General features: G+C 46.9%; 1 protein-coding gene across 6 annotated transcripts in view; it reads left to right on the forward strand.

Annotated features, from left to right (window-relative positions):
* The window catches only part of FGD5 (FYVE, RhoGEF and PH domain containing 5), a 120,887-nt gene that overhangs the window by 3,496 nt on the left and 90,492 nt on the right, over positions 1–26,899 (forward strand). For 5 of the 6 annotated variants that reach the window (XR_004911274.2, XM_036073631.2, XM_036073630.2 and 2 more), the window contains exon 2: positions 5,769–8,430. Coding sequence is in view for 5 of the 6 variants with exons in the window: in XM_036073631.2 (XP_035929524.1) it covers positions 5,769–8,430 (2,662 nt within the window). In the remaining variant the exon portion in view is untranslated. Of the gene's footprint in view, positions 1–5,188; positions 5,328–5,768; positions 8,431–26,899 lie in introns of those variants that run through there. The other variant, XM_036073629.2, reaches the window with a different exon arrangement.

Consider the following 26,899-nt stretch of genomic DNA (forward strand, 5'->3'; position numbering starts at 1 on the left):
GGAACATATGGCTATGAGAGTTCCAGGGGGAATATAGTGAACTGCAGTTGAAACAGACTCAGGGACTGAACAAGGGGATATCAGGGGACACGAGAAGAGCCATGAGTTTAAATACGCTATAGTCGGCCGGAGCAGAAGGCACTTACTGACTGGTTGGTGCAGCACCCCTGCTCTACAGATGGAGAAACTGAGGCTCAGTGAGGGGAAGGGACTTGCCCAAGGTCACATGTCCAATTAATGGCAGAGCCAGGAGTGGAGATCAGAGCTCCTAACTCCTAGTCCAGTGCTCCTCCCAATGCCCCTTCTCATTTAACCTCTGCATAACTGACAAGGAAACAGCAGCATGTGTGGATGTGAGTGACAGATGCTTAATTGAAATAGAGAAAATACAAACTAGTAATGGGGCCTGGCTGGGAATGATTTCTATCACCAGAAGCTGTTAAAAATCTCTTCCTCCTGTCATTGTGGTTCCCCCATTGTCAGTTAACTCTTGGCATCTTGGCTCAAAGGGTATTCTGCATTTGAGTTATCCTTACGCATAGCAAATTGCCAAGAGGTCCTGGGCAGAGAGGTATGACCCCCCCACCCCCCCAGGCTCTGTGATACTGGAAGAAGGAAGGTTCATACCACAGCCAGAGGAACTCATGAGACAGCAGAGGGTCCACCAGCTCCACCCATGCTGGGTTCTGGATAGTCAGAAAGTTGACCTTAACCCAGAGGAGGAAGCCCCAGCCCGGATTTATCCTGTAATCCCCCATCCCTGCCATACTGAACTCTTTACCGTACTCCCAGGTGGTTTGCATCTAACTGCCTTTGGGCCTCTGCACATTCTATTCCCTCTGTCTGGCATACCCAGCCTCTTTTTTGATCAGGAAAATCCTCCTCGTCCTTCCACATGCACCCCAATGCTATCTCATCCCATGGATCTTCTCTAGGCAGAATTGGTCTGGGACCCAAATAAACTTGTGCTGAGGAGAGGGGCTCTATGGGGCTCCTTTTTGTGAGGGGAGAGGGAGGGAGCAGAGCTGAAGCTTTCACACAACCTTCATTTTCTTTCATTCCTCCCCAGTGTCTTTCCCTGACTCCTTTTCATAACCTCAGGGCCACTGGGGCTCCCTCCTTGGCCCTGCTCTTTTCTTTGTTCACACTCATTCACTTGGTGATCTCACCAGGCCCAGGCCTTCAATTCTATCTCTATGATGGATGCCTCCAGCCAGACCTCTCCCCTGAACCCAGACTGGTATATCTGGGAGCCTACTTGATATCTGTCTCCACCTAGGTGTGTGGTAGGGAACTCAGGTTTAACACGTGCAAACTGAAATTCTGGCTTTCCCTCCCCAGCACCAATTGAATTCTCTTTCCCAGTTCCTCTGGCTCAAAACCTTGGTGTTGTCCTTGACTTCTCTCCTTTTATACCCCATGTTCAGACTGTCAGCAAATCCTGCCAGCTCTACCTTCGTATTTGGAATCTGACTCTTCTTTACCACTTCCACTACTGCCAACCTGGTCCAAGCCTCCATTGTCTCATCTCTTGCCTGGATTATTGCAAGAGCCTCCTCATGGGTGTCCCTGCATCCATCCACACCACTTCTACCTATTTCAGCACATTAGCCAGAGTATGCGTGTCCTGCTTCTGTTTGGGGGGTCCTGCATAATCTACACCCACCCTGTGACCTCTCTGACCTCATCTCCTGCTTCTCCCTGTTGCTTGCTCGCTCATCCCTCCCTTCTAGCTGCTCTGGCCCTCCTTGAACACACCACCTGAGTCCTGGCTTCCCTCACATCTTTCTAGTCTTTGCTCTAATGTCCTCTCAGTGAGGCCTATCCCGATTTAAAATTGAAAAAAAAAAAACAAAACACCAAACTCCTAATCTTTTTCCGTAGACTTTATGATCATCTAATGTACAATAATGTAATATGCTTCTCCTTTTTATTGCTTATCTTCCTCTACTAGAATATAAGGTTCGCCAGGGACAAGGTATTTGTTTTTGTTTATTGATTTGTCCAAAGATTCTAGGTGAGTGCCCTGCACATAGTAGGTGCTCAATAAATATGTGTTTGATGGAGTCGGATTAATGGGAATTAGATGGGAGCAAATGAAAGCCAGTCATTCACCTTATGGTCGGTTAGTATTTCTGAACCCTGGACTCAGCCTTATGTAAATTTCACACCTGGCTAGCTGTCTCTGGTCTCTCTGGTCTCAGTTTCCTTGAATTTTACCCTTCTCTGCCTCACTAGAAGCTGGGAGCCCTGAGTCTCCACTGTAGAAGAAAGCTCAAGGGCAAAAGGGTGAAGGCAGAGGTTCAAGTGACTAGACCAGGAAGCAAGAAACCCGCATTCTACGTGGGCCTTGCTCCAGACTTGCTGAAAACCGTATGCCTCGACTCTATGTGCCTCAGTTTCCTCATCTTTTCCTGAGGGGTCAGACAAAGCCTTTCTGATTCTGGCATCCTTTGATCTCAGAGAGGATGCAGGTGAAACACCCTGAATCTCAGAGCTGGAAGCAGGACATGGACACTAGATACTTGTCATTCCTAGGGGATCCTGTGGGGAAGGCATTTTCTTTGCAGGATCACGCCTCAGACGCCCACTGTAACCTTTCTTGAGGAGACAGCGCCCACAGATCAATAGCTTGATTGGATGAAGGATGGAGTGGGGGTGGGGGTGATGCAGCCAAGGTGATGGTCGTTTTTCATGGCCCATCTGTCCCTTTGTCAGGTCTCATGGCGCTCATGTGAAATACCACCTGCTAAGGATGAGAAATGAGAGTCCCCACCCTCAAAGAATAATTTCATGCCAGTGCCTGACACCTGATGCTGGGAGCTTGAACCTAATATTACGTATCAGTGTAAAGCAAGACTTATACCAGGGGAAGATGTGGGATAGGCAAAGACTGACATTATTAGAATAATGATAGCTTCTCTTTATTGAGTACTTCTACTTGAAGACCTACTGCTGGGCACTTTTAATATATATCTTTTAATTTTCATAACCTCTTGAGAGTAGGTGTACCTGTTGTACCCATTTTATAGATGAAGAAACTGAGGCTCGGTTTCATTGCTTAAAAGTGGCAAAGCCAGGATTTGAACCCAGATCAGCCAGGCTCCAAAGGCTCACTCTGTTACTGTAAAATGACAGACTAGCTAATGGTTAGCTGTTTAAACTCCACATAGTTGGGTGGGTTTTTGTTGTTGTTGTTGTTGTTGTTGTCTTTGTGTGTGGCATTTTTTTTTATTTGTTTTGTGTTTTACTAATTTGGACAGATATTTTTCTAAATTAGGACATATTTGCTTATGGAAACAAGGAGTTGGAAGGCCACTTATATTTTGAAGACTCTGTGTTATTATCTAGATGTCAGTGGCTGGCCTGGGTGTTAATGTGGATGAATATAGGTGTGGGTTAGGGGGTTGGTGCAGTGGGTGCTTTAGCCTTTAGGGTCTTGACAGCTGTGTCTCTTCTCTTCTTTTCTTACTGGCCACTACCACATTTTACAGCTGGCAGTATTCCTGTTCTTTTTTTTTTTTTTTTTTTTTTTAAGATTTTATTTATTTATTAGAGAGAGAGAGACAGCGAGAGAGGGAACACAAGCAGGGGGAGTGGGAGAGGGAGAAGCAGGCTTCCTGCTGAGCAGGGAGCCCGATGTGGGGCTCGATCCCAGGACCCTGGGATCATGACCTGAGCCGAAGGTAGACGCTTAACGACTGAGCCACCCAGGCGCCCCCAGTATTCCTGTTCTAACTGCTAATCCCTACCCCTCTTAATTAGCTGTACGCTGGAAAACCTGACCACTAAGTTCAGTAGATTTATTTGCAAAGTGTAACTGAAGACGCTCTGAAATTGGGCCCTTTCAGGAACGGGGTATATGGGCACCTATATTCTTGCTATTCCAGGCCTTTTTAATTTCCTTTGGGGCAGAGTCAGCTAATTTTTACACAGTTCTGCCAGTTTAGGGGAGATACTTACTTTGGCTTCAGATGTATTGAAATTGAGGTGCCAGTGGAACAGTCCCATGGAGATGGGTTAAAACCAGTTAGCACTGTGCTGGCCAGCGCCGTAGCCACTACCCACATGTGGCCACTGAGTAGTTGAAATGTGGCTAATCTGAATTGTGATGTGCTGAAAAGTGTAAAATACACATTAGATTTCAAGGACTTAGTACAAAAAAGTATGTCAAATATTTCCTTAATAAATTTTGTATATTGATGACATGTTGATCCAGACATGATTCACTGATTACATGATGATATCCAAAATGATAGTATTTTGGATATATTGAATTAAAAAAGAAGTATTGTTAAAATTAATTTCACCTGTTTCTTTTTTACTTTTTTAATGTGGCTATAAGAAAATTAAAAATTACGTATGTGATATAAACATGGCTCACACTCTGTCTCTGCCAGAGAGCCCTGAACTACAGATGACTAGGATTAGGGGCTGCAAGGGTTTACCTGGGAGTCAAATGCATAGGGAGGAGAAGTTTGCTGACGGACTTCTAGGACCTCTGCTCCATCTCCCTTCTGTCATGAGCCAGGCTGGCATTCCGAAGCTGCTCTGTGTCAAACCCAGGCCTTAGTGGGGATGGCACTGGGAGGAGGGGCTGGCTCAAGGGGAGATTTGTATGTTGTCATCTATGAGCAGTGGGAAGCCAAGAAGTGCATTTGAAGCCGAGATGTCAGGATGGAGATACCTTCCTGGAAAGCTTCATTCCTCACTCTGCCCACAGTGTGGCCAGGGGCTTGGAGGCATGGAGGCATGCTTGTTGCAGGACAGATGAACTTGGAAGTGGGCAGCTACTCCCTTGACCCTTGCACCAGATCCCTCCCATTCTGCAAAATACAGCTGAAATTTCACCTTCTCCAGGAGGTCTTCCTAGTCATGGTATCTCTTGCTTCTCTGACTCCTGTTGCACGTGCATTTGTATCACATCCTTTATTCTGACATGTCAGATAGATCCTCCACATCCATAAGGCAGGAGACTTTTTGCAAATATCCATGTTGGAAAATACCATATGGTTTCTCCCATGAAATCCAGGTGCCCATGAAATTTGGATGCAGGGCAGTTAGCTCGACACCAGTCTTAAAGCATGTAGAATTCAGAGGTGACCCTTAGAAGAGTCATGCATCATTGTCACAGACCTTTGGTGTATTGTCCTTGAAGGAGTGAGATAATGGCTATTTAATCATAATATTCCAAGGGTCTGTGGCTCTGTCCTCCAATTGTTCTGTTAGTCTTGCCTCCCTGACTCAACTGCAAGTGCTCAAGAGAGGTATCCTTCTCTTCTTGACCCTAGAAGACCTTCCTGTCTACGGTGCTATGCATATAGATAGTAGGTATCCAATGAATTAACTGTAGAATGAATGTAAGCTCCATGAGGGTGGCAGGGATGGTGACTGTCAAGTTCAGCGTTGTCTCATGGGTACCTGGCACCTAGAAAGCATTTAATACATGGTTGTTGGATCAATGATTACAATGCTCTGCACACCTTTGTTTGAGGAGTATGTCATTGAGTTGAGTTTTGTTAGCTGGACTGTGTACAAAAGGAAGATCTATTCACTTTGTTTACAGAATGAATTATCAGTAGAGGTGAAGGGATTTTAAAGATGGTGGTGGAGGACATAAACCGAAGACAGAACATAGTAGATTGGGCTCACATAGGTTGGGAAACTATCTTCAATGTTTTCTTGAAAATGCTAAGCGGTAGACTCTGAATGGAAATAAGGGTAACTGTACTTTTTGTGTCCTTGTTTTCTCTATTTTCATCCTTTAGATTCACCAAAACCACCAGTTGCTCCCAAGCCAAAGACTGCCAGTCCCCTCACACCTGTGACAGCACCCAAATTCCCTTCATCACCCCGGCCTGATAGTCTTCACAGTCCCAACTCCATGTCTAGGGGGCCGAAACCCCCCATTGCCCCTAAGCCCAGGCTGGCGACCCCCAGTGAGTGGAGAGCCAGCGTGTACATGATCAACAGCTTGAACAAATGCAGCAACGGGAAAGTGCTCTGCGTTGACAGGGGGCTTTATGGAGAGCACCGGTCCAACTTGGAGTGCTCCGAGTCTGAGGCTGATGAGGAGTACATCGTGGTCCCCAAGGCTCCGCCGAAAGAGGACGAACCCAGGTGTAGCAGCTCTGCAGAGAATGCAGTAATGGTGCCTCCAGATGCCGCTGGGGAGGAGGAGTGCCAGGAGGGCGGCGAGGAGAGCGACCTGGAGGGGATGGGAGCTGCTGAGGACTTGGCAGCCCCAGCTGAAGTGGTGCTGGGTGAAGAGGTTGATGGAGGCATAGCCCCCACCCCTGAGAATGTGGGGGTGGAGGACGGTGCCCGTGACCCGGGGGCAGAGGAGCAGACATTTACAAGTGAGGAGGAAGAGAAGCTCGTGGAAGAACACAATGTGTACAACCTGGAGGACAGGGGCCCTTGGGATGGAGAAGCAGTCCTTCCAAGTGATATCATTCTAACTCACGTTGATTTAGAGGGTCCAGCAGCTCCCAGTAATGAGCCTGGGCCCCCTGGGACACCCAGGGAGGCAGAGGAGGGTGGTGAGGAAGGCTCCACCAACACAGAACCAGGGGCTCCAGATGAACGTGTGGATTCTGACAGGCCCCCTGAGGGGGATGCTGAAGATGACAGCAAGGAACCCACAGAGAATGAGGGCTTGGCCATGGGTGTTCAGGAGGCAGAGATGGCCACAGACAGCCCTGAAGTCCCAGAGGAAGGGGGTGAAGATGCCACAGCCAGTGGTGACCAGGATGACCAGGATGAACCACCTGACCAAAATGAGAAAACGGACCAAGAGGAAATGGCAGCAGTCACCCGGGAGGTGGGAGAGGACCCTCGAGAAGGTGAAGACCTGGTACAGGAAGAACCTGCCGAGGAGAGCTGCCAAATCATTCCTTTCGAGAATGATGGCATGGATGAATTTGTGACTTCACTCTCAGGAAGTCCCTACGAGTTCTTTCCGACTGAGAGCACCTCTTTCTGTAGCGAGAGCTACTCCTCTTTTTCCAAGTCAGCAAAAGACTTAGAGTCACAGCAGGAACCACAGTCTGGAGAACGTGTGGAGCAGGACCCCATTGTTGGAACTTCGTGTGGCTCTGGGGAGGGCCCCTCTGTCCCTGACGTGGTGGTCATGCCAGAGGATGAGGATGCCATAGACGATGGGCTCACCAACCCCTATGAGATGGGAGTTGACCTGGAGCAAGGGGCTGACCCTGGGGAAGGAGAGAAGCCTGAGACACAGGCTGCATCTGACATGCTGAGTGGTTATGGCACAAAAGAAGAAATGAACTCTGATGCTGAGGGTGGCCTGGTCTCCATCGACAGGAAGAACATCATCACTAGGGCCAGGCCCCACTCCGGGAAGGTGGCTGGCTATGTCCCAGAAACTGTCCCAGAAGAAACTGGACCAGAAGCTGGCTCATCAGCCATTGGCATTAGAGGTGCCACCAAGGAGGCGAGAAAGACGGTTCTTTCGTTGGAGGGGAAACCACTGGAAGCCAGCAGGGCCTTGCCAGCCAAGCCCAGAGCCTTCACTCTATACCCCCGATCATTCTCTGTGGAAGGCCGAGAGATTCCAGTCTCCTTGTACCGGGAGTCAGAGGCATCGGGCTTGGATGACCATAGGATCAAAAGGAAAGATGACAACCTTTCTCTGCCCTGTATGATTGGCTCCTCTGGGAGTTTCTCCCAGAGGAACCACCTTCCGTCCAGCGGCACCTCAACACCCTCTTCTGTGGTCGACATCCCGCCCCCTTTCGACCTGGCCTGCATCACCAAAAAGCCCATCACAAAGAGCTCTCCCTCCCTGCTGATCGAGAGTGAGCCCCCAGACAAGTACACCAAGAAGAAGAAGTCATCCTTCAAGAGGTTCCTGGCACTGACTTTTAAAAAGAAGTCGGAGAACAAAGTGCACGTGGATGTCAACGTGTCTTCTTCCAGGTCGTCTTCAGAATCCAGCTACCATGGGCCTGCCAGGCTTCTGGAAATTGACCGCAGGAGCCTCAGCAACTCCCCGCAGCTTAAGGCTCGGACTGGCAAGCTCCGGGCTTCCGATTCCCCTTCCTCCCTCATCTTCTACAGGGATGGCAAGAGGAAAGGTGTCCCCTTCAGCAGGACGGTGTCCAGAGTGGAGTCCTTCGAAGACCGCTCCCGGCCCCCCTTTCTGCCCTTGCCCCTGACCAAGCCTCGGTCCATCTCATTCCCCAACGCCGACACTTCAGACTATGAGAACATCCCAGCCATGAACTCAGACTATGAAAATATTCAGATTCCACCCCGGAGGCCTGCGAGGGCTGGGACATTTACAAAACTGTTTGAAGATCAGAGCAGAGCCCTGTCCACGGCAAATGAAAACGACGGCTACGTGGACATGAGCAGCTTCAACGCCTTTGAAAGCAAACAACAGAGCGCAGACCAAGAAGCAGAAAGGTACTGTGAAATTATATTTTCTTTGTTGTTGGGCAAGTGTGACCATCCGAGAGGTAAGCTTAGGTACAGGGGACAGAATGGACTTGCTTTTTAGCCTCAGGCTCTGCTTATTTCTAGCTGTGTGACTTGGGGTGTGTGGCTTTACTCTCTGAGCCCAGTTACTACATCTGTGAAATGGGATTTCTGCTGCCTCACGGCGGAGTGTTTGAAGAGATCAGAGACGATCATCTGTGGGAAAGTATTGTCTAAAACGCCAAATACAGTGTAAATGTGAGCATTTGTATTTCCATTATTTGAGAGACATTTCTCATCTAGGAGGATGGGTTTGCTAGTCCTCTCCAGGAAAGTCACCAAGAGAGAAGGTCCTGGTATCCTGCCAAACTAAATATCTTTCACCATCAGGAAAATACCCTAAATTGAGATTGATACCCTTTTACTATGTAAATATACACTCTATTCAAGGGAACTAGAAAAGACAATCTATTTAAATTGTTTAAAGAGCGAAGGGTGCCGTGAGCTAAATTTCTGAATAGAAGCCTTTAAGAGGTACATCCAGGATGGTTTTTTTTTTTTTTTTTTTTGACTCATTCACCTTGGAAATAAGAGTGAAACACTGAAATTATTAACAACAGTGGGGATTTTCTGACCCCACCTTCCCAAGACTGACTGAATACCCTTATTGATCATCCCAAGTGGATAACTGCCAAATCTTGCTGTTCCTTGTACCTTGTGGATGCAGCTTAAAGGCAATGCAATTCAGCCTCAACCATTTACTCTCTTTGGGAGCACCTGATTGGAATTAATACAAGCGAAAATGGCAGTGATTTTGAAGGATATCCTGATTCTGACCCCTTGTGTGCAGTGACTTCACCAAGTCCCACACGCTGCTACTGCTCGGAGTTCCCAGGGCGCCTGCAGTAATGAATAGATAAGATGATTTGCAATTAGCATGAGCTGTCGCTGGAGTGTAGATGCTAGAAGTGTTTATGTGGTTTATTCTCCTGAGTTTTTTACATGGTTCCCCCCCCCCCCGCCCGGCTCCATCTTCTCCCTCCCCCAAGTCTGGGTGAGGCTGTTAATTAGTTCTTTCCAGAATGAAAGGGTTTGTTTGCTGGGGCAAGGGTAAACACTAACACTGTTGGAGGGACTGAGTTTAATTTGGAGAGTGTGGACGTGTGCAAACTCTACAAGGGTGAGAGCTGCACAGCCGACCAGTTCATTGCATTAATAGTTACCAGCAGGGTTTGACAGGATCCAGACCTAGCTGAGTGCCTCCTAGCGTTAATGAAAATAGAACCAAGCTCTGAAACCAGAATCATCTAGAAAGGATCTTAAAGGGCAGATGGTCAAGGCTCCCACTCTAACAGGCCTTTCTCTAACCCAGTCTGTACTTGAATTCCTCAAGCCACAGGGAACTCACCATCTCCCAGAGCTGCCTCATCTGTTGCTAGGTATCCTGATTAAATTTTCCTTTCTGACTGAGGCAAAAGCTGTCTCCTAATATCCCTACCCCACTCATGCTGGCTCTCCCCCTCTCAAGCCAGGCAAGTGAGCTCATTTCCTCTTTCGTATGACAGCCCTTCAGCAATCGAAGTCGGCTTCTATAGAATCACTGAATTTTATAGCTGGAAGGGAACTTCAGACAACATTTGGTCCTCTTACAGAGGAGTAAACTGAGGCACAGAGAGGGAAAGGGATTTACCTAAGGTAGCTCAGCAATTTAGTGGAGAAATCAGTGCTAGGACTCAAGATTTCCTGACACCTGGTTTAGGCATCCTTAGTGAATTACACTGAGGGGTGCCAGATCTGATTGTGCACGCTGTGCACTGCACTGCTTCAGGGCCACATTCACATTCAACCCCCCTACCTCCACCCCCTGCCCCGGGGTTATACAGTGCACAGGTTGCTTGGCCATTTGCCGAGTCCCTATTGTCTTGATCTGTACTTTGCCCAAAACCCCAAAAAGGTCCCTTCATCCAAATTAACCTGATAATAAGGGAAAAATACCCAAGAAAATGTCAATGCTACCATACTTTTCCTGCTTCCTGTATGCCAGGCATTGTGCTGGGTGCTTTCCCTGCATTTTCTCACATTTGATGCTACAGCCTGGGGCCGTGGTTGAGTATCTTGGACCGTCAGACTCAGAGCCCTGTTGCTCTACCCTGATGTTCCTTCACGGAAGGCCAGACTGACCAGATAAATCTCCCATGCAGGAACCACATCCTCTTGGACATCAACAGTGAGCAAAGCTTTCTTCCGTTTTCCTGCATGAAACAGATGGAAGCAAAGGGAGGGGGAGAAATCCTCGCCTTGGGCTGAAACAGGTCTGGGCAAGGGAGGTTTCAGACACATCAAGTTGAGAGGCATGAGGGACTGCTGTGGGGGTGGGGTCCTAGTGGCTTCTCCCCCTGGACAGGGGCTTTGAGAACCTAGCGGTGGGGTGCTGCCGATCTGAGACATGTGCCTACGGGTGCCCAGGGTTGCTTCGGGTTGAGCAGGACAGGATGGGGCAAGAGGGCCGTTCCTCCTCCTTCCGCTCCTTGTCCTGTCCCACACCTTGCTTCAGTGTGGGGATCAGGGAATAAATATCAACAGCCCTGAAAGGGTGCAGGACGGTGTATCAGGAGATGTGGGTTCAAAGCCCACTCAGTCACTGACCTGCTGTGGGATCTTGGAAAAGGCTAGGCCACAGTTTGCTCATCTGTAAAATGGTAAGATTGGAGCAGATCTGTATTTTTCAACCATTTGCCTCTCCTGTGCCACTTTTACCATTTCTGTTCTACTGCCTGTACTATCACTTACTTATTGTTTTTCTTTCAATCAGTCTCTCTTTTTTACTTCAAAAATATTTAGAAAGGAAATTTTGTGTCAGTGTTGGGAAATGGAAAAACACTATTGGTTGCCATAAATAGAAGGCAGTTATACAAATAAGATACAAAGGAAAGGAAAATAACGGGTAAATTCTACCTTGAGGTTATTACTTGCCAAGGCTGGAGCTGGAAGCCTGGCCCCTTTGTTAAACAGGGAGAGGTGTTAAAGACGTCCTGGCACCACACAGAGACTTTCTTGTTGGCATAATCAGAAGGATTCAAAAGGACTGAAAAGGGAATAACTCTCTCTCTCTGGTGTGATTCACTGTTATTTAAATCCAAGCCCTTTTTCCACTTAAAAGTACCTCCCTTCAAGAAACATGTAAGTATAAAATAGAATTCAGAGAGCCCTTAGAGACCTCTAAATCAGAGTAGCAGCTCAGGGTCTAATGGATGATTGTAAAGTTTCTTCTATGTGGTTACTTCCTTTGAGATTTATATACCCAGATAATAACATTTTAGGAGCTGCAATAATCTTACTAACAATTTTCTGTCTTGTAAAATAAAATTGTATACATTGTTACTTATGTACATTTTCCCCATGGTATACAGAAAGTTTCATCATCTTTTAGTTTAAAGCATATCCCCAGAACATTCTTTTTTTCCCCCTCGAATTGACCCTTGTGAAAAAGAAAAAATGGACCAGAGATCTAGTCTTATATTTACTTTTCAAATAGACTGTTTAATGTCCTCAGTCAGAACTCTTGGTTGGGCGGACCTAATCTTTACTTCTGAGTATCCCATGGCCCCTCAGTATATGTTGATTATGTGCTAGGAGCTTAATAAATGTGTGTTGATGACCAGGAGTTTTATGATTCCATGCAAATTGGTAGTTTTAAGCTTCACAAGGGTCAAAGAATTATCATTTATTAAGCACCTGTCTTCAGCAATGCAATGCTAGGTGCTTTATATACACTTAATAAATACCCATTTGATGCAAAACACTACATAAACTGACTTGTCCTAAGTGTCTCATTTAAATCCCCATAATTGTGTATTTATTTTTTGCACAATGATGAGTCTGCTTTAGTCACTCAGCATTATACACCAACACGGATCCCTGAAGCTGCTTTTCCCCATTTCATTATGAAAATATTCAAACTTATAGAAAAGTTGAAAGAGCTTTTACAGTGAATGTTCATTTGTCCACCATCTAGATTTACCATTTACATATTGCCACATTGGCTTTTTCTCATCTGTTTCTTTCTCTCTCTGTTCTCCCAGCTGTTATGATCAGTCCCCATATTGTTCCTGATGCATTTATGGTAGCTCTTTATGTATGCAGATGAGGGCAGTGGAGCCCAGGGAGAGCCTGTGAGAGCACAGGGGCCAAGCACGTGGGCTTTAGCCAGGCTGCCTGGGATTTGAGTCTGTACTCCAACCCTTACTATCTGTGTGACCTGGGACAAGGTCTGTGTCTTGGTTTATATGTCATAGGCAATCACAATAGTTCCTGCCTCATAACGTTGTTGAGACAGAAGGAGTTAATATTGCACATAGTGAAATGATCAGTAAATATTAGCTATTACTCAGTGATATGGTAAGGTCACTTATTGGTGGATCCAGGATTTGAATTTGATTCCAGAGGTATGGGTTGAGAATCTGGTCCCTTTGACTGTGGGGATGTCTCTCTCTGTCTCTCCCTTCCTCTCTCATATGATGGTTCTTCTGCATGAGTTTGACTTCATGTTCAGAACACCACATCAATAAAACCGGGACCATAAACTTACAAGCTTCAGCTGTGGGGTGTGGTATCAGCATTACCTCTAACTTGCTCCTGGGTTGGGGTCAGGGCCGCAGACAGCAGCCTGAGTGATAGTGATTTGGAGTCATTAGCAGCCTCTTACACCAAGGACAGCAGAAGCAAAGTTTTTATCATCCCGTAGATATGCCTGGCTCTGTGACTCTGACTACAGTGGTTATTTGGCTTGTAATTCACGATTAGTTAGGCACATTAGTTTCAAGTGCTATAAACTATCATCTGTTGCACAGGTAATAAGTGGCCAAATCAGATTCGAATCCAAGTCTTTCTGACTCTCAATCCAGTACTCTTTCCACTACCTCCTGTTTCCTGTGGTTGAAAAAAACGCCGTGTTTTCTGGTGGTCTTCATCCAACAGTTGTAGGATGTCCCTTGCAGAAGACAGGTAGCATAGCCACCATCCAAATGTTGGCTTTGTTCACTGGTCCAGAGGGCTCGACACTTTCCTTTCTTTTCTGTTGGGTGATGGGTTTGCTGCTCTGTTGGCGGCTCATCAAGAAGGCTGACAAGCTTTGCTAGAACTTGCTAATGAGCTACTCAGACATCTTGCCCTCCCTTAGGGCCACTGTGGGAGATGCTTACCCTCCTGTGGCCAGCTGTGCCCTCAGAGCAGCCAGGAGCTCTGGGTTTGGAGCAGGCCATCTGTTTGGGTTGTACTGCTTGTTAGGGGAGCTTCAGATGATTCAGTCCACCCAGGAGCAGCAGCTCATGAGTGCTCATGCCTTCCAGAGAGAGGTGTGAAAGGTCTGAGGTCCAGCATTTCAGCACTCTCTTCTCTCAGCCCAGCGTTCTTATAGAGCTGTTCATTGTTGGAAAGCAGCTTGAATTACATGTTCAAGAGTTTGTGGGTTGGCCATATTATACAGTGTCCGTATGAGGATAAGGAGTGGGAGCATCAATTCAATATTTTGGCTGATGATGACCTTTTGAGAAATGATTGATTCTTGAGGAACTGTACCCAGTGAAATATGGACAGAGAGAGGTAGACCAGGTACCATCACTGGCCTCAGTGGAGGATAGCAAGAGGACTTCTACCCAAGTGCCTGAAATGCAAGGTAGAAAATGCTCAGGATCTAGGGGCGCCTGGGTGGCTCAGTCAGTTAAGTGTCTGCCTTGGGCTCAGGTCATGATCCCAGGGTCCTGGGATCAAGCCCTGCGTCAAGCTCCCTGCTCAGTGAGGAATCTGCTTCTCCCTCTGCCCCCCACCTCACTTGTGCTCTCTCTCTCTATGTCTGAAATAAGTAAATTAAATCTAAAAAAAAGAGAGAGAGAGAGAGAAAGAAAAAATGCTCAGGATCCAAAAGGTAGGCGTTCAGAGGAGGGTAGGATGGCTTCATGGAGACTGAAAGAAAAGTAGGCTCATGACACATGGAGGTAGGAAAGAGATGCAAGGACATGTGGAGAAACACAGACCTGTGTTTTTAGCAGGTGAAGCCGCAGTAAAATGGTTTATTCTTGGTCAGGAGGTGCTTTGATATCTTTTTTCTGGAAAACAGCTCATATCATTGGCCGGCATGGAGAATATATGGAGGAGACTGGGTTGAAAGACTAAGGACTAAACTCAAACACCACATTTTTCTGATTTCCAGTTCTTAGAGTGGTATGTTGCACCAGCTCAGCGAGTTCATCACTCACTCTGCTAACATTTGTTCAGTATCTACCAAACATCAGCTACTGTTCCAGGTACTAGAGGTTTCCACCCCCATGGCATTCCAGCCCCGCTGGGGAGAGAGACTAAGAGAGGTCATTAGAACCCATGGGATAAAGGTTTTGCTAGAAGCCCCTTGTGTTCTGGAGGAGGGGCCGTGGGCAGCCTGGACTATCTCGGAGACACTTGAGGTGGGTTTTGGCAGAGGAACAGGAGTTCATGGTGGAGACAAACAGTCCAGGAAGAACGCAAGCCTGTGCATGAGTCTGGGGGTAAGAAAGGACCATGTGAAGTGCTCAGATGGACCTCACAGTTGGGACCCAGCCGAAAAGTCCCTTGAATATCAGCTTGATGAATGAGTGCATTGCTCCTGGGCAGTGGGGGGACCATGGCGGTTTTCAGCAGGGCAGGCGCACAATGTAGATGGTGCATTGGCACGGGCACCCTGTTGGCAGGGTGAAGTGGAGGGATGAAGAAGAGGGAAGCAGGGAGACTAGTCAAGAGGCCGTTGCAGTGGTCCCCTCTGGAGAACATGAAGACCAGGCAAAGCCATAGCAGCAGGAAGGGAGGGAGTGGGGTTCCACAGTGAACACAGCCTCCCACTTCTCCGGGGCTGACTCCAGAGCTAGCCTGGGGCTGCCTTTGCTTTCCTCATCCTTTTATTTATTTGTTACAGCCTGTTGGGGCCCAAATAAATAAAAGATTTGAGTTGGTTTCCAGTAAAAGACAAACAAGAAGTAATAAGAATTCAGTCCTTAAAAGTTAAAGGATACAAGCCAAGTAGTAAAGCTGGGAGACAGAATTGTACAGGCAGTCCAGGCAGTCCAGACCAAGGACAGCGACTGCGGCTAAGAATTCCTAAATCCAGCACAAAATCTAGCGTTAAGAGCCCTCTCTCCCTCCTTTCCAGCCCCTAGCGCACGTTCACCATCCTTAGAATGCAGTAAATATTTTGCTGAAGTGATTCCCTGAGAGAGTGAAACCTGATTTTTATTTTTTACAACCGTAGATGGTGCTGCCGCAACGAATATACCCATCATTGTAATACAAAGGTGATTTACAGCCTCAGCTATAAATCCTTGGGTGGGTACATGGCAGAGCTGCAACTGAACCTCCCGCTGACTAATTCCATTGGTGCTGAGAGCTGCATGCCTGGATTTTTGGCACATCCCAGCCATGGTATTCATGGGTATCTTTATATCTGCCTGTAAGCTGGGAGCCTTCCTATTATTATTATGTTTTTGACAAATGAACTCATGCAGAGCTTTCATTAAGTTTCATTGAAAGGACCTGGAAATGCCATAAAAATTATTATAATCTCAAAACCATCACATTCCTAATGCATGCGGCTGTGCTTCTTGTTGAAATTGACTGATGAGAATGTTCAGTTTTTAATTTTCTGACTTAAAATAAGACCATCTGCAGCCGTTTCTTTTAGCAATAATTTTTAATTAAATGCAATAAAATTTACAGGGAAGGACCCTACTAAGAAAATCGTGTCAGAAACACACTTATTGTAACATTTACTAGCATAATATTAAGGCCCCCAACTATTTTTTTTTTCCTTGCAGAGCTATAATATAGACGAAATCTTGATGAAGTGTTAATCATGATGTGGTTTTACCTTCATAAAATCAGGGTTTCCCCCTGTGGGAGGTGTGAAAATAATTCTCACTAATAGAAGACAGTCTTGTTGCAAGAGTTCTTTGGTGAAATGTCAGCAGCAGGTCTTCTTGACCAGCTGAGCCCCAGAGGAGGAGTGAAGTCTTTGTTCCAGCCTGAGTTTGGGTGGTGCTTGGGGTGTTGGGCCTTGCTCTCCTCTGCCTGTGGATGAGGGGTGAGCATATCATGTATAGGATGCAGCCAAAGAGAAGAGTCATCTGTATATTCCAGGTGCCTACTATGTGCTGGGCTGTGCTCTATGAGCTTCAGATACAGTAGGGAGCAGACAGATAAGGTCCCTGCTCTGGCAGATGTGGTATTCTACTAGGGAGAGGAAGACAGTAAACAGGCTAAGACGTAAACAAGATAATCATAGATAACAAAATCATTCTTTTGTGATGAGATTATTTTGGGGGGGAGAGCAATGTGATGGAAAGTGACTGATGGGAGGGACATTTTAGACAGGATAGTCAAGGAAGGCTTCTCTGAGGAGGTGATATTTGAGTGAAATCTGAATAATGATCAAACCGTCATTGGGGGAAGGGCATTCCAGGCAGATGGAGCAGCAGAGACAATGACCCTGAGGCTGGAGGACCCTGATAAGGTTTGTGGAGAGGCCAGGAAGCCAGCATGGCTGGAGTGCAGAACAAAACAGGGGGAGTGATAGGGGTGGGGGGGTGGGCAGGAGCCTTTGTAAAAGATTTAGATTTTACTTTAATGAGATGCCATTGGAAAGAAATGTTAAGATCCAGAAACGTTTGAATTATTTGAACTCTTCAGACCATTTCATAGGACTTGGACATTTAGGGTCAGACCAGCAAATAATTTGAAAATCATAGCAAAGAGTATTTATTTGTTTTTCAGAATGGTTCTGGGAGTATAAACAGGTTGGAATTTAGATCTTGGCTCTGCCCCTGGCTATGTGAAATTTTGAGCATCTGGTTCTCAGGTGTCTCTCCCACCTGTGACTCCTCTGAAACTGCTCAGGACTAGCAGTTCTGAGTTCCCCATCTGAGTGCTCTTTACAGAAGACCGTGGTGGCCCAGAGAAGTAAGAGAGGACTGGCCCAGCCATGCTAGAGGAAGGGTACGTGGTGATAAGGCTGGGAGGTTCTTGAAAATGAATATGCTGCATTTGCACTTGTCTTTCCTATGTGAATTGATTTAATCTGTGAGCCATAGGGAGCTATTGAAGGTTTTAGAGCAAGAGAGTGACATGATTAGCTGGTACTCTAGCACAGTGATTGTCAGATGTGGGGTAGAATGGAGGAAAAGAAGTCACCAGAGTGAGGTGTCTCAAGGGCAAGAGATTGAGGCATGGCAAAAGGACCTAGCTTCTTCAGCCTCTGTAGTGTGAAGGTCTCTAAGCCACAGCTACTGCAGTCACTGGGAACAGAATAAACCAGAGCTCCCGCCACTCTGAAACTCCCCAGCATAGGTTTCTTAGGGTGGTTGATGGCAGATGACAGAACCACAGAGGCAGCGTGGCATGGCAGGAAGAGAGAATGAGCCCAGGTCTGCCTTTGTCCTTTACCTTGTCATCTGATCTGAGCCTCCGTTCTCACCTGTTCACATGGTATGATGGTCTCTTCATCACTGAGCTATCCTGAGGAGTCAGAGATGGTGTGTATACAAGGGCTGTGTTGGGTGTTAAAAGATGACACTGTCAGTCTCATACTTTGCTGCTGGGAGCCGAGGCGAACATACGCTGCTGTGCCCACAGCACATGAGACTTTACTGCATGTTCACTCTATGCCAAGCACTGTCTTAGGCCATTGGTATGCATTAACTCAGTTAATCCAAAACACCACCCTGCCACATAGATGGTTTTTAAGAAGGTCTATGCTCAGCAGATGAGGCAACAGTAAGTAAATGATGAGGTACAGAAGTAAAGGGCCCAAGGTCACAGCAGAGCCAGAATTTTAACCGAGGCAGTTTCCAGCACCCGTGCTGTCACCTCAGCTGTGAGGCTCCCTCACTTTATGTGCATCACTTCATTTAATCTGCTGAATGTCCCTCTGGCAGTAGTTACCCAGTTTTACTTTTTTAATAGAAGAGGAAACTGAGGTTCAGGGTGGTGACATGATTTGTAAGCCAGTTAAGTGACGGAGCTAGGACAGAAAGAAAGGGAGCTCTGGGCGCCTGGGTGGCTCAGTTGGTTAAGCGACTGCCTTCGGCTCAGGTCATGATCCTGGAGTCCCGGGATTGAGTCCCGCATCGGGCTCCCTGCTCGGCAGGGAGTCTGCTTCTCCCTCTGACCCTCCTCCCTCTCATGCTCTCTGTCTCTCATTCTCTCTCTCTCAAATAAATAAATAAATAAATCTTTAAAAAAAAAAAAAAAGAAAAAGAAAGGGAGCTCTAGGTATGGCTTATTCCCTCTTTCTGGTTCACCCCCTTTGAGAACTTCCCAACTGGAATTGACCGTCCAGTTGTCAAAGGTGAGGACACACAATGGAGTATAAATCTTCAGAACGGAAATGTCCTTATTATAGGCATTCAGAACGGACAGCTTATAATGACTATCTACTTGCTCAGATCCACATGGCCAGGGGATGATATAAAAATTATATAGAGAGAGAACAGCACACACTAGTGCAGTAATAATCAAAGGCGTAATATTATGCAGGAGGTTAACGCTTCCTTAGATCGCCTGGCTAGGCTCAGGAAGGGCCCTTGGGGAATTTATCATCCATGCTCACAGTACTCCAGGTCAACAGGACAAAAAGCTCGTAATAATTTCTGAGTGATGAATTAATGGGTTTCATCTGGCTCCTTGAGTATGCCCCAAGACTGTCCAGCCTTCAAAAGATGAAGACGGCCGCTGAGCCATGTGCTGGGGAGTTCTGAGCTTGCCCCTGAGGATTGCAGTGTTTCCCTGTCTTGGAGAAGCCTGTGTCTTTGGCCATTTTCCTGCAAGATGAATGTCTCAGGGTTGGGATTGTTTTCTGGGATGATGTGGCTGGTCTCTATGTAAACAGACCCTTTCTCTTCATGCATGAGTTTGGTCTGGAGCCCAAGAGAAGTTTCTCCAGGTCAAGGCATGACCCAAGAACTTGACATTTCAGGCTTGTTTGCATGATTTTAATTAAGAAAATAAGACACCACATGCGCGCGCACACACACACACACACACAGGTCAAGGCATGACCCAAGAACTTGACATTTCAGGCTTGTTTGCATGATTTTAATTAAGAAAATAAGACAACACACACACACACACACACACACAAACACACGTCCTGCCTTACAGAGATCTTAAGTTCTGTACTCTGTTATGATGAGACTTTCTTATACTGAGAGATATGTCCAGGGGGGATTTGAGAGGTAGTGAGCTCTCATTCACGATCAGTAATTAAACACAATTGGAAAGGATACCAGAATCTGTCTTGAGACTGTTGTAACTTGCACAGGCCAGGAAATCTGAGCTCTTGGGATTGTTTTTGGCTGGGTAGTGAGAGTCCTAAGGAAGCAGGTGGGCTGCTGTAGGTACTGCTTCAGCAGCCCTGAAAAGCGTCCAGGCTCCAAGGTTGGAGAGGTCCTAGAAGACCATAGGAACACTCAGTATCAGCTCTAGAACCAATTCCAGAAGACATCTCCTGGTACAATGAAAAGTGTTTTTCATGCCCCTTACCACTGCATCTGAGTCCTCTGAAGCACTAAAAAGCTCACCTGCTGAAAAGGCCACGCTTGGAGATGTGGTCGCCTCCTGCACCCCAGCCTCCTCTTGGAGTCAAGGGCCCAGCTGCAGTGAAGCAGATGGGAAGATTGGTTATTTGGTGCTTCTTGGGGGTTCCCTCACACACTTAATCTCAGTGGTTTTCAAACTTTATGTTGTAGCAGGATCCTTTTTCAAATGAAATCTTACTTGGAACTCCAACAAAGAAGGCAAGGGTTTGTTATAATTCTCTTCCATAAATTCAAATTTTTAATACTTCATAGGAAGTCGGTTAATGAGACCATCATGATGAATAGACATCTTGGAAATTGGGAGTTATGGATTGCAATGCTGCTCTTATAGCCTAATGAGGGGTGGTGATTATATAAAGGGGTATATTATGGGGGTTGGGAGCCTGTGTTCTAGAGCAGATGGCTGGGTTCATCTCTGTCAGTTTCTAGCTGTGTGTTCTTGGACAGATTACTTAACAACTCTGTGCTTTAGCCACCTCATCTGTAAAAACAGGGAAGATGACACTACCTACTTCAAGAGATCGTCGTGAGGTTTGAATGAGTTAACGCACAGAATGTAGCTGGGACCTGGGTGCCTTTTAGGTGCCCAAAATGCGTTAGCTGTTATTGTTAACACCGTAGCAGTGTCTGTGTCCATGAAATGGGAAGCAAACATTTGTGAATCCTCACCCACAGGAGTCTAGGGTTTCTAAGGAACACTCGAAGCCCCACCTCATCTCATAATCTGGGCAGTCTTCTTTTAATAAATGTGATCTGTGGGGTATACATATTTATAAGTCTTTTTCACCAATGATTTCATCAGCGATTTACAAAACCTTGTGCCAGACACATTAGGGGAAGTGGAGAAATGGTTTCTGCCCATCTTTCAAAAACAGGCCTTTTGTTCAGTTGAGGGGGAGAAGGTATGTCAGGTTAAGAAGTAGTTTAGGGATATATAACTATTGGATCTTAAACTCTTGGATTATAATAACCTCCTCACACTCTGTGTACAAGAATGGAAGTGAAATTAAGGATGTGAATGGGGAAGGGAAGCAACACTCAGCAGATTCCATGGTCTGCCAGTATCTTATATACATATTTGCACTCCAGTCCTTTATATATGTTATCTCACTGATTATCAGCCCGGTTTTATAGGTGAAGAAACTGAGGCTCCAAGACATCATGTGGCAGAGGAGGCAAACAGACAGGGTTTGAGAACCTAGAGCACAGCGTCAGAACCCACCGTGGGGCACAAGGAGGCAGGTCCCAGCTCCACTGGTCTCTTGCTCCTGGCAAGAGTTGCCCCACCTTAGGAAGCCGTGGGTATGTGCAAAGGGGCTGGCTGAACCCAAGCCAGAGAGGCTGTCCTGAAGATTCCTTTTGTGGGCCAGAAAGCTGGGATAGAAAACCCAGAAAGTTATGAAACTTTGAAGTGTGGCAGTTGCATAATTGTGCACTTCACTTTACAGTTTACAAAGCTTTTCCATGCCTGTTAGCTCCACTGATTCTCCCAACAACCGCCATTTGGAGTAGGCAAGCAAAGACCTGAACAAGTCTAGGAGATAGGTGGTTACTTTCTCTGTGGTGCCTTGGGTAAGCCATTTTCCTGGGGTGTGTCTCAGTTTCCTCAGCTGTAAAATGGGGGTGATAGATAGTCACAGATTAAGAGTAACCCATGCCAACCCAAGGGCCTAGTGCCTTGGTGCAGGGCCTGGCATGAAGTAGCTTCTTAGTGGACGTAATTATGGATATTATTATGATTGTACCTACTATGAAGAAGAGATCTGAATAACAGCAGGAGGAGAAGCTCTCTCTTAAGACTGAGGGTTTAGAAAATACCAAGGGAGGGGTGGTAAAGAGCAGAAAAACAACTAGAGGCTTGAAGAGTTTTGTCCAAGCTCCCATAGCTAATGGCTAATTAGCTATGGCAGAATGGTTATTCAGCTAATGGCAGAATCGGACCTAGAACTCATGGGTAACTGCCTCAGAGCCATGTGTTCCATGAGGAATTGAGGTGAGCAAAACTGGGTCCCAGGACTGACCCGGAGTTAGGGTGTGGCAGGTCCCAGTCCACACCTGGAGCTGCTCTTGGTGATAACAGAAGAACGGAGGGTGATGTCATGCAGCTAGGGATTGTTCTGGGCCCTTGTTCCCTTCCCAGGACACTCCTTGTAGATGCTGCATCTGGTTTCCAGGGAGGTCCCTGGTCCAAATCCAAGTTGCCTTGCTGGCCTGAGGCCAGAGGTCAGGGCTGGCTTCAGAGCCATGAAGTGAGTCAGTGGCTTAGTGGGATTCATAATTTGGGGTGCTGCTCAGCCTCTGGGATGAGGAGGCCCTTCCCTTTTCACCTTTATACTCCCTCCCCAGATCCAGTCTCAGATTCCGGGCAGGGGTGGGGGGTGGGGAGGGGATGAAGTCTCCATCCAAGGCCAGCCAGAGATGTTTGTGTGTTATAGCCTCTGCTGCTGACTTCTGGTCTTTCTTTGACCCCCCTGTAGCCAGTGTTGAGGAGGGAGCTTCAAGATACCACCGAGCCCAGAGGCGCCCAGGTGGCGCAGTTGGTTAAGCATCTGACTCTTGGTTTTGGCTCAGGTCGTGATCTCAGGATGTGGCTAGAGCCCCAGTCAGGCTCCATGCTCAGCATGGAATCTGCTTAAGATTCCCTCTCCCTCTGCCTCATCCCCTCCCCCCACTCATGTGCACAAGCTTTCTCTCTCTCTCTCTCTCTCAGATAAATAAAATCTTTAAGATACCACCAAGCCTATCAGAACTCCTTCACCTTACAGAGGAAAAAACTAGGCCCAGAAAGGGGACTTGGTTCCTCAGTTCTTCCTTCCACTAGATAAGCTGCCACTCTCATATATGCATAGGGAAATGGTGGAGAGGACAGTGAGGGCAAAGGAGGAAGGGCATGGCACTGATCGGGGAAGTTCAGGCACTATGTTAAATGCTTGGAAAAATATTCTGGAACAGAAAGTCTTCTTTGTGTTCTTCAGACCCCAGCAGGTGAGCATCACCTTGCTGACCTCACCCCAGGATTGATCACTTTCTCCTTCATACCTCTGTGTAGAATCTGCTCACCTGTGTTGTTTGTGTAACTATCTCCCTTACCCTACTGTGAGCCCCTCTTGGACTCCACACCTAAACTCATCTGTGTATCCCTGGTATTTGGCACAGGGCCTGGTACCCAGATGAGCTCAATAGAAGTTTGTTAAATAAGTGGATGTATTCTGGAGGCTGAAGGGGCACACCCCAAACAAATAGGACTTTGCATAGATTCTCTCCAAGCCACATCAATGTTCTGGGTGCTGGGACAACAGGCAAAACAAGGCAGGTTGACATGAAATGCCTAATTGCACTGTTAATTATTTAAATTCAGCTGTGCTGAGTGTTCCAAAGAAGTGCAGTTCTAAGAGCTTCTAACAGGTGCTCTGACCATTTGTGGCTGGAGTAGACCTCTGAGAAAATGAGACTCCTGATCCTGAAATACAATGAGGAGTCAGCTGGATAGAGGGAGAGGGTCAGGAAGGACCCTGTGAGAAAGGCACAGTCATCTTTCCAGATGAGGAAACTGAGGCTCAGAGCAGGGATATGACTTGCCTGAGGCCACACAGGTATCAAGAGGAGAAGCCAGGGTTTGCATTCGGGTCTTCAGAGCCTGTTCCTCTTCTGCTGGTCCTGCCCTGGATGGGCAGGAAGCCCAGGCTGGCCATGGTGACATCACAGTGTATTGGGCCAAAGCCCTTACTTCCCACTGGGAAGGTTGGACTCCACACTCTCACTGCTTTACTCCCTCCCCGTATCTGGGGGCTCCCCCATTCCCAGCTCCTTCCTTTTCAAACTCACATCTGTTTTGGTATCGCATGTGACCCAGGCCTCTCTTTCCTCAGCTGTACAATGAAGGGATCAGGCAACAGACTCTCAAGCTCCTGACAGTCTGGGATTTTACTACATACAGTTCTGACCTTGGGAAATATTTATAAGCCTTACAGCTAGAGGGGAATATGTAAATTAATTTAAGGAGCATTCAGTGGGTATCTGCTAGTGCCAGTCCCTATAGGATCAGAAGCTGGGGACCACAGATGCAGCTCAGACTCCAGGTCTTAGGGAAAGGCAGATCCATAAGCAGCTGACTGGGTGCAATTATAAGTACAATAGGAAAATTAACAATATTCTGGTAGCAAGCACAGAAGGAATGGCCAAATCCATTGAAGAAAAGGCTTCCCTGAGAAGTTGGCAGGGTTCATATTGGACATTTGAGCTGGGCTTGAAGGGTGAGTAAAAGTTTTCAAGGTAAAGACGTGTGGGTAGGGCATTCTAAACAGAAGGGTTGGCATGCACACAGGCACACACAGTGTACAAAGACTCTGGACAGGTGCAGGGAGTGACCAAAACTGAGAGTTTAACGAGGTCTGAAATGTAGCGGGTAGACACAGTGCCTGAGAGTGCAGGTCTGCAGTGGGGTGGAGACTCCCAGCCTGGGGCTCTGCCTGGCTCTGCTGCCTTCAGTAGACCCCCCTCCCTGCCTTTTTCAGCCTCCATTAAAATTGTCTGGGATTATATGAGACTTCCTCCCCCAGCAGGAGAAGGGGAAGGTGTGAATGTAACAATGTCTTTGAGGCTGGGGTCTGGTCTGCCTCCCAATTATCCCTGGAGAGGCAACTACTCAGCTCATGGGGCCTTCATTCTCAAGTTGCTTCTAATCGATGATGCCCTGGTGACAGGCATAAATTAATTTCCTTTGAATAGGCCAATTAGATGTAATCACTGGGGGAAAATGTATTTAGGTGGCTTTAGCTCGAGGACTAGGCTTCTCTAGACATGGCTTTTCAGAATCCCGGTCTCTGGGTTGGCATCTGCCCCATCCCATCTCTATCTCTTTGGCCTGAGGAACAGCTGGGTTTTATATAAAGAAAGTCCAGCCTCAGTAGACTCTCCTCTCAGAGAGGGAAGCAGGCTGAGAGCTACTTAAGGGCTCTCTATAAATCACCATGTCTAAAATGATTGGTTTTGGTCATTCACAAAGGTTTTCATTGTGTTCCACAGTTTGGTTTTGGGCTTAGAACTCTGAGTCTCCCTCTGGAAGCAAGAACTGGCCCAGCACATCTAGTCCCTTTGGCTCTGTGTCTCCTGCTGTGTAACCTTTTTGCTGTGTTCTAGTTTCTGGGCCTCATTTTCCCCATTTGCAAAATGAAGGGTTCGGGGAAGTGATTTCTGAGATGACATATTAGCTTTCTGTCGCTGCCATAGCAGTATACCACACACTTACTGGCTTAAAACATCCATTTTTTTATCTGACAGTTCTATAGGTCAGAAGTCCAGTGGGCTGGGCTGGGCCCTCTGTTGAGGGCCACACAAGGCCAAAGCTAGGGTATCCTCTGGCCTGGGCTTTTATCTGGAGGCTGCGGGGGTGGGGGTGGGGATCCACTTCCAAGTGCATTTGGGTTGTTGTCTGACCTCAGTTCCATGTAGGACTGATACAGTAGGATGTAGGGTATATCTCTGTTTCCCTGCTGGGGACTGGTCTTTGCATCTAGAGGCTGCCTGCATTCTTTCTCATGCTTTCCATGGAGCCCCCACAGCAATGAAGAAAGAGTCCTTCTCAAACTTCTCATTTCTGACTCCAGGCAAAGAACGTTTTCTTTTTTAAGGACCAGTGTGACTAGATTGGCTCACCCCGATAATCCAGGATAATCTCTGTATTATAACATCTGTTAATCTTAAATACATCTGCAAAGTCTCTTTTGCCCTGTAATGCAAAATATCCATAGGCCTCTGGATTAGGGTATAGACATGTTGGAGGGCCATTATTCTGCCTATGACAGTTACCCCCTGACACCCAGAGATTCATGTTCATCCCAAATGCAAAATTCACTGCATCCCAAGGTCCCCAAAGATCTCATCCCCTGAGAGCATCAGCTCAGCAAGTTTCATCTGAATCTCATCAGCTCAGAAGTCCCAAATCTCATCATCTAAATTATCTAAGTGGGTATGGGTGAGGCTCTGGCTGTCATCCATCCTAGGGCATAATTCCTCTCCATCTGTGAACCTGGGAAGCTAAAGAAACAAGTTATCTGCTCCCAAAATACAATGATGGAACCAGTTATAGGCGTTCAGGTTCAAACAGGGAGAAGATGGAAAATGGAGTCACATGACTTTCTGGGGGTCCTCATACCCCTCTCCCAAAACTGTGAGGGGAAAAACACAATAGAACCATCCCCTCAGCCCCCTCCTCACCTCTGCAGAGAGTGACTGACCGTGTTTGTGGTCTGAGCCCTGCTGTGCCTACCTGGAGAGGTCCCAGGAGGCTTGACTGTCATGACACCTTCTCTTCCTCCTTTGGAATACCCGCCCCCACCCCACTAATCTGCTTAACTGGTGAGTGTTTAGAGGACAAGGGGTGCAGGATCACAGAGGTCACTACAATGGCCAGAATTCTGGCCACAGAGGAGGAAATCATGCTGTTGGGATAGTCCCGTGGGAGAGAAATTTGACCAGTCCGTTTTGGTTCAAAAACGCTTTTAAAAATGTTTTGTAAAAGGTAACACAAACTCCAAAAATGTCATCTGCAGGGAAAAATCAAATCATGCACCACTGAGTTTCCTTTCTCTAGCCCCTCCCCAGATGTTTTGCATGTGTGCAAACATGTGCAAACACACACACACACACACACTCTCCCCTCCCCTGACCCTTGACTTTTTCTAAACATAAATGGGAACATATTGAACATGCTCTTGTGGACCTTGTTCTTGTCACTTTAGACATTGTTCCCTATCGAGGCATATAGATCTGCCCCACTCTTTAATGACTGCAAGGAATTCCAATACCTAGTCACCTACTGATGGATATCTAGGTTGTTTCCA

The sequence above is a fragment of the Halichoerus grypus genome, chromosome 1 (assembly GCF_964656455.1).
Source record: "Halichoerus grypus chromosome 1, mHalGry1.hap1.1, whole genome shotgun sequence".
NCBI classification, from domain to species: Eukaryota; Metazoa; Chordata; class Mammalia; order Carnivora; family Phocidae; genus Halichoerus; species Halichoerus grypus.